Source organism: Chanos chanos, chromosome 14, assembly GCF_902362185.1.
Source record: "Chanos chanos chromosome 14, fChaCha1.1, whole genome shotgun sequence".
NCBI lineage: Eukaryota > Metazoa > Chordata > Actinopteri > Gonorynchiformes > Chanidae > Chanos > Chanos chanos.
This window is the reverse complement of record NC_044508.1, coordinates 7,608,664-7,616,797: the sequence shown is the minus strand read 5'-3', so window position 1 is coordinate 7,616,797 and position 8,134 is coordinate 7,608,664. Positions and strand designations below refer to the sequence as shown.

The 8,134-nt window shown below is 39.4% G+C and overlaps 1 protein-coding gene across 1 annotated transcript in view; it reads right to left on the bottom strand.

Annotated features, from left to right (window-relative positions):
• Positions 1-3,517, bottom strand: part of tet3 (tet methylcytosine dioxygenase 3) — a 32,691-nt gene extending 29,174 nt beyond the window's left edge. Inside the window, exon 1 of the mRNA XM_030791408.1 lies at positions 3,149-3,517. Within this exon, the coding sequence (XP_030647268.1) occupies positions 3,149-3,517 (369 nt within the window). The remainder of the gene's footprint in view (positions 1-3,148) is intronic.
• Positions 3,518-8,134: the final 4,617 nt, after the last annotated feature.

The following is an 8,134-nucleotide window of genomic DNA, read 5'->3' as shown; positions in this document are numbered from 1 at the left end:
AATCCCCAATATTGGAGTGGGCTTTCAGTAAAATGTCTGTTAGAAAAACAAGTAGACACATCACTCACACACACTTACACCCCCACACCTACACACACATCATGAAAACACAATTTCTTTAACTGTGGAGTTCCATAATGTATTACCAAGTCATTGAGTGTCTTAAAGAATACACTGATCTTCCTGTAATAAAACATCTGTACAATGCTCCTGGTGCTCTGAGATCCTTTCAGGTATGGCTTCAGCTCAGGCCTGTTGTTTCAAAACTCTTTATTTGAGCAGCAGACCATCTCAAAGCTTCTACGAGCTCAATTCTGTGTCTTGAACTGTCCCCATAAGAATTATGGAACAGTACCTGTCCTTCACACTGTGACAATGTTTGACCTACTACAACCTCTGCTCCATTCTGATTGGTCAATTGGGCAATAATGGGCTGTGGTTGCTAGGTGATGAGCAATCAGCTGATGGTCTCTCAACCAGAGGTCAGTTGAAGGGGAGGGATAAAATATGACCATTAGGATTGGTCACAACAGAAAGGCAAGGATATTGTTCTTGTTCTTTGTTCAGACCATTTCCAGTGCTTACCTTTTTAAAATCTTTTAAATGCCTCTGACACACATGTATAAATTACATGGCATCCCTTTGTCTGCATTTGTCTGTTTGACATTCCAAATTTGCTATTTGTGCAGTTCTGTGGTTAAGATTGTTATCTGTAATTGTATGCATGTGATAGGTTTCTTGAAGCAATAAGGTTGATGTGAGAGAGGGGGAGGGCACACTCTGACCTTAAATATTAACACATACACACACACACATGCGTGCATGTGCGCGCACACACACACACACACACACACAAGTAGGTCTATCTTTGGTAACTGATTTTTGTACTGATCGGGCATGCCATGCGCTTAATTCCATCATTCATAATGAATTACTAGAGTACTCAGGAAGCCTCGGTGACCAAGACGTGCACACCTCTGGGACCAGGGGGAGGAGGAACAGAGAAGGAGCAAGAGAGAGAGAGAGAGAAAGAAAGAGAGAGAGGGAGCGAGATGAAAGTGACAACATCTTGTGTTTGATTCCTTTCTTTCTCTCTCTCTCTCTCGCACTCTCGTTCTCTCCTGGACTCTTTCCCTTTCAAACCATTTATTTACATTCTTTCTGCCTTCTTCTTCTCTTTCTTTCAACCCCTCCTCCTGACTGGTCCCTGGGGTCAGGCCCCTCCCCTGTCTGCTACTCCAAAGACCTAAAGGGTCAAAGGTGCTGGAATAGAAGGTCAAAGGGCAAGTCAGAAGAATTTTCCAGAACTACTGAGCACAGCACCTGAGCACCATGCAAGTTGGAAAAGTTCTTGAACACAAAGAATTTTGTTCTGCGTGCAAATTAAAGGCGTATTTCATACCATGACTTGGTATGCATCAAGGGCCAAGAGGAAAATTGTCTTCTCTGCAGTAAGACAATTAGTGGAAAACATATTTTGAAAAATTATTTATGACCAAAATAGATGATCATAACAGCATGACTAGATTCGTAATTAATCTGGGCTAACCGCACAATATCAGATTATAGTTTAAGGAGATGTAGGTGGCCCTTTTACTGACTCTTCCTGTTGCATTAAAAAAGCCAACATTTCCAAGAATTAAAATCTCCTAGGCACACTAATTTAATAAACAAACTAATTGGTAATGTTTTCTTTTTAAGATTAAAGACATTCTGTAACCTAGTGCAACCATGGTAACTAACTGACTCAGCTAACTGAAAACACACGGAAAGCAAGTACAAACAGAGAGAAATGTGGGTGTCATCTGTTTCCTCGACCGTTGGAAGGTGAGGCTTTAACAATAGACTGGAAGTACCAGTTAAGAAATTACAGCTCAAGACTGGTTTACTGCTGAACTCCTCTTCTGGGTTTGGTCAATCCATACTGACAAACACACACAACACACACACACACACACACACACACACACACACGCCTCCCAAATACTGTACCTTACATGATTTTTTTTGTGTGTGTGTGTGGACTGACTCAACTTGGGTCACTGAAATAATATTGAATTTTTTCTTATTTCCAAAAACTGAATTGTGTTCTTGTACACTTTCTCCTACAACCTTTTAGATTTCACTGTATCTAGACTTCATTGAATCATTGTAGACTGTCTCGATGACAATTTTGTACAGTCATTTATACATATGTATTTAATATATTTATGTTTATATTTGTATTTATATATGTGTGCTGTGGCTGCTGATTTTATATTGAAACTTATTTATTATAACACTGGAAGCTACCTCTCTTCTGTTCTGTTCACCACACATTCATCTATATTGTACCTCTCTTTTTTTTTGACTGGCAGTCCACAAACATCATATTCTGACCCCCTAATATCAGCATGAAACAAATCAAAAATGACACTGCACATTCCAAACTAATTGATATTTGTTGAAAACAGTCATGTTTGTTATTAGAAATAAACAGATCTTTTTTTTTTTCCTTTTCATATGCTGCTACATGGAGGGGTCCCAGGAAACAGGATTTCTAAGTAGGTATCCAAGATAAATTGAGCCAGAAGTCAAAATCCAACAGGAGCACGTGCTGAGGAACATCCCCATTGGACAGTCTCAACTTTTGGTTCCAATAGTCTAAATGAGAATGCCTGTTTCAGGAACTAGCCCCCTAGCCAGTTTTGCAGGTGGTTCATTTCGTTTGTGACGTCAGGTTGGTTTTGTTGTAGTTAGTGGTTTATTAGTACCTGGACAGCTAGGGGAACACGTTGCGACATGTCCACAAAGGAATTTTATTCTGAATTGGGGACAGATGAGGTAAAGGGTCCTGTATTATGCAACAGAAAACTGTTAAATAGTGTCTTACATTTCTCCATGATTATGTCACATGTCTATATGATGAAGAAAGGCTGGGTATATATTAACATTATATTAACATATCTTATGCATAAAACCTTCATTCATTCATTCATTCTGAATTTAAGGAGCCTCTTTTTCTGATACCCTTCAATATTTTCAGTTTGTGTGAAATTACAGCAAATCTATCTATCTGTCTATCTATCTGTCTATCTATCTATCTATCTATCCGTCTATCTGTCTGTCTGTCTGTCTGCCTGTCTTTCTGTCCGTCCATCGATCTTACCTCCCATGCTGTTTTCTTCTTCTTCAGTTCCTCACATTTGCGCAGTTTGCAGATCTGATGGCCAACTTTGCGGTTCAGACAGTTCCCACATGTTCCGCAGTTCTCTTTACGCATGCACGGCCCACATGCACCACATCTCCTGCGCTTCTTCCGCTGCATGGCGGCCGACGCCCCCACTGCATGCTGGGTCAAGAACTGGGGCAGGGAGAACAGACCCCCATTTTCATGCTCCTTATGGATATAGTCACTTAAAGGGGAGACCACCTCCCTAGCTCTGGCTTTAAGGAACACTCTGGAATCCTCCTCGTCGGAGGGAAACTCGTAGATGTCCTGGTTCGGGGCGCCTGGGTTTGTCCTTTGCTTGTGCATGCTGGCAACTCCACTTTACCAAAGTCCAAAAGTGGAGGTGTATGAGGGTAGCACACTGGTTTGTAAATGAGAAGAAGTTTCTGAATGGTCCAGCACAGGCGAAAACAGTCCATAAATCGAGTGCTGATCTGGAGGACTTTCTTTCAAAGTGACTGGTAGATGTTAATAGACGTGGGGGAGAGTTAAGAAGAGACTCTGGAGGACGGGCAGACCCATGCTGTCACTCACCTGTGTGTGCCCAGGTGGGATTTGAGAGTATCAGGGAATGTGTACATGTGTGTGGAGGAGAGCTTCATTCTACAAGGTTACCCAGAGGGTAGTGTCAGGGTCCCATCTGACCTTGGTGGCATAAATAAGACAGCCATTTGAAAGTCACGCAGATATTTCCTCCCTTAATTTGACTGCAAGGAAGTCAGCATTGGGAATAAGAGAGAGAAAGAAAAGAAGTAAAAAAAATTAGAGCTGTGACTGAAATGTATGTCATTTATTACCCAGTAGTAAAACTTAGAACAAATGTCTGGTGTAGTTGTATGACTGCTGAAAAAATCTGAGTGATGATGATAGCCTGTGTATCACAAAAAAATGAAGCTCAAATATGAGAAAAGGGTCGTTGAGGCTGAAACAACAGTCAGTAAGAGTGATAAAAACCCGCCGGACCAGACACAGATGTTGGCGCGCAGGATCGATAAGTTACGTGAGGAGTGTGAGAAAATGTGTGGTTATAATGGCGAATCCAAGCGAGGAGAGTGCTTTGTTTGCCCTCTTTGCATGAGAAAGGAGGATTCGTTCATGCCCGCGACGGCTCCCTTTGTTTGACGCTTGGTTCGCTGCAGTCAACCGTCAATAAACCGAAATAATTTAACTGTGTCTACAAACCTTCGTCGTAAATAGTTGGCTACTACACTTCCTCGTGGACTCGGGTTCATTGCGTCAACACAACACTATCAACAAATTTTGTCCATGTCCAAATAAAATAACACATGTTGGACTAATTTTCCAGTCAAAATATTCAGTCGAAGTATTCTTATATTCATAGCCCACCAACAGCCATCTATTGTCTTCTCTGCTTCCCGAGAGGACAACTCGAATGACAGTGCAAGCTTGGCGTTCCAAAAATACTTAAGCTATTTTCACCCTGTCCTTTAACAGCGGCGATTTTTCATTGATATTAAAGACCAGATTATGCTGCAAAAGGTAACAAGTAGCTTAATGTCTGTCACGAGGAACAGACATTACTCGTATTATATCTGCATAACAGTGTAGGCTATTTAATTGCCACTGGCTATTGTTTGTAACAGCGGTGTTACAATGTTATACAAAGATGACCTGTTAGTAAACTATTACTCGATTATTCTACTAAAACACAGCGCGGAAAGATCATGGTTAAAACTCGTCGTTATAGACTTCGACTCGCCACACTACCAGTTAAAAAAAAAACGTTAAAGATGGAATGAAACTGCGATTGGTTGGTTGCAAACAGTGCTAATAAACTGTGGTTAAATGTTACTGATTATTAATATAGGACAAATTGAGTAATTCGCAATTCGCTCTAAAACCGCGGGAGCATTGTAAGGGTTTTCACATTAGTTTTTTTTAATGCAAGCATATGCTTCCGAGACGGTTATCTAATGAGCCTGTACTGAAGAAGTGAGTCAATTTGACAAGAACTTAAATTGCGTTATATTTGGATGGTGAGACACAAGTATGAACTCATCCCGCTGACTCAGTGGCTAATGAAAAAAAAAAAAAAACTTTCTCCGAGGCAGTGTAGGGAGATACGTTAAAGGAGCACGCGCTCTGTGTCTAAGCACGTGGTTCATTCCTCGCTTAAAGCCCAGACCGGTGTTTTAATCGACAGCAATAGCGTGGTTTTAGAGCAGCAATATCTTAACTGACGAAAGCTATGATGCGATTGCTTTTACCTGGCAACTTAAACTAACTTAATGTTTACACAAAAGTGACAGTTTTTCCTGGTCTAGGTGGGAAAAACGACACATCAGCAAGACCCCCCTCCACTTTGTAAAAACATCACCCCAGGGAGCGGGTCATAACAAAGGTCCGTGGATAATTCTATATCAAAACTTGTTTAATTTCGAAACGATACGAATCCAATACTTAAAAATACTTGAACATTAAGAGTGACAAAGAAACAAGAGAGAAAAGAGCTCTGTTCCGTTTTAGGTTTATCAGTTAGGTGTATTGGACTAATTGTTTTACAGGAGATCAATTAACTACTTAACTTTCACTGACCAGAATACACATCACAGTTCCTTTGACTACAAAACGGTTGGTTAATGTTAATTTGTCCGCAATTAATAGACATATGGGAATCCACAGGGTATGTTTGTAGTTAATGTGTTTACGACAGAGTAAAAAAGGGCTTAACTTAAACTCACCGAGTTTGACGAATAGAACTCTTGCTATAGTTCTCTGCAATTTTCCATCAAAACACAGTTAAGGTTGAGAATCGTTCCAAAACAAAAAAAAAAAGAAAGAAACACAGAAAAAAGTCTGAAAACCAACAAGTGTACTGGAAAGATTAAGATCAAGTTATTCGAAGAAATATGAGCAACTGATCTGAAAGTTACACGTCACTTAAGACATTTTGGAAACAAAAATCATGATAAATCGGAAATTACTGACGCTGCAAAATAAAAAGAGAAAAGAAAAAAAAACAGTCAAACTGTGATTCTATTTAAATACTCTACACCACCCCTTGCTTGGTTAGTTTTCGGACCCCTAAGAGTTAAGAGACGAAGAGGAGGAGGAAGCAAGCGGAGAGTTAGCAGTGCAAAGTAAATTACGGAGTGGAGTTCAACACGCCTACTGGAACGATAGGGTTAAACGCTTATCGTCTCATAACGTCATCTTACGATCATCAAAATATTATTTCAACAAAGAGCCGTCGTAACATTGTATCTGACAACAGTCAACTGTGCACTAAACATTGCAAAAGCAACTGGAATAGGATTTCATGTTTAATTAAAAACTATATAAAAGTATTTTCGGTTACTTTATTTTGCTGATGTAGCATAATAATGATACAGTTTGCCAAACAGCAATTTATGTCCATGTAATTACTACTAACTAAAACAAGTTTTACTTTTATAAATTTTGTTCTAAGGCTCTGAGACCTCAACCATTGCTATGCATCTAAAGATCAGTTTTGATGACATTTTATAGCTAATAACCATACTCTGATCACAATAAACTATTAATGGTTTTATAATAAAGTTATACAAAACTAGGCATGTTCATAAATGTGTACGGTAATGAAAACAAGTGTTTCCACCACACGGACAGGAGATGGAAAAAGGATACACATTTTTTCATCGTCTTTAATTTCATAGCACTGTCAAAATCATTGGGATTCATTTCACAGAGAAGAAATCATTCAAAAGAAAACAAAAGACAAAACACGTCATAAACATCTATGGTAAGACACTCAACAGACATCCTTAACCACTCAGCACGTGTTTGAGGAGTGTCAAATAAATAAAAATATAAACAACCGCAGTCTGTAACCTGACATTACAGCAGTCCTTTTGGAATGCCAGTAACTCGCACAATAACTTGTCCAGTAGGTCCTTCAGCTCTCTACAGTAAAATGTTTTCTTGGGCTCTCAACACTTTCATCAATATTCATTGATTCATACCCACAGCTGTATTCTAGTTCAGACACGAGACAGCCAGTGGTCATTTTAGAGACAGGTTGCATTTGATAGGAAAGTAGTAGTGCACATTGCCCACATTTTGGTCAGCTATGCTCATACACAATAAATAATGTGTGAAATACAGCAAAACAATACAACAACAACAACAACAACATGAGGGGGGGGAAAAAAAAAGAGTATAGTGTTTACACAAAGCGGCTAGAAAAGGAAAATGCCAGTATTAAAAGACGGAACAGATGCTGCTGTGTGTTACATGGTTCTATAATGGGAGATGTGTGGTTTTCAGAGAACAGCGAACAATAATATCATGACTGACGTTCACAATGGCTGGATTTAAACGAATAAACCATTCATTTTGTTCTCTCGCTTCTGAAATGAGAAGGATAACACATACCCCACCCAAAAGAAACTGATAGAAAAGAAGGAGGATGAGAAAGGAAAAAAAAAAGAGAGCAGAGAATGAGTAAACGGAAAACATGAAAAGAGGAATGTTTCAGTTTCTCGCTAAACGTGTCAGCGAGGGGAGAAGAAGAAATTGCATTAGAAAACTTTCAAAAACGAAAACAAAGAGGCAAGTCCCTGTGTTTTTTTCTCTCAGGAGTGTTTCAACACAATGAAACAGTACAGTAACAAAAACAAAAACGCTTCGACACATCCCACAATAAATAGCATGTAACCTGTTTCTGGCTTAAACGAAGGCTTTTGGACGTGATGTTTCAGGGGCGGACAGTTCAAACTTTTATCATTTAAATGTGTAAATAACTTCAGCCTCATTTTTCGTAGAGTCAAACATTTAGCACATACAACGAGAAAAAAGAAAAGAAAGAACGTTTTATTTGGGTGAATCCTGTGGAGCGTTTGCACTATTAATGTACCGATTCCAACCAATCTCTCTCCCTCTCTTTTTCTCAATCAGTGTCTCTCTTTCTCTTTCACTCTCCCT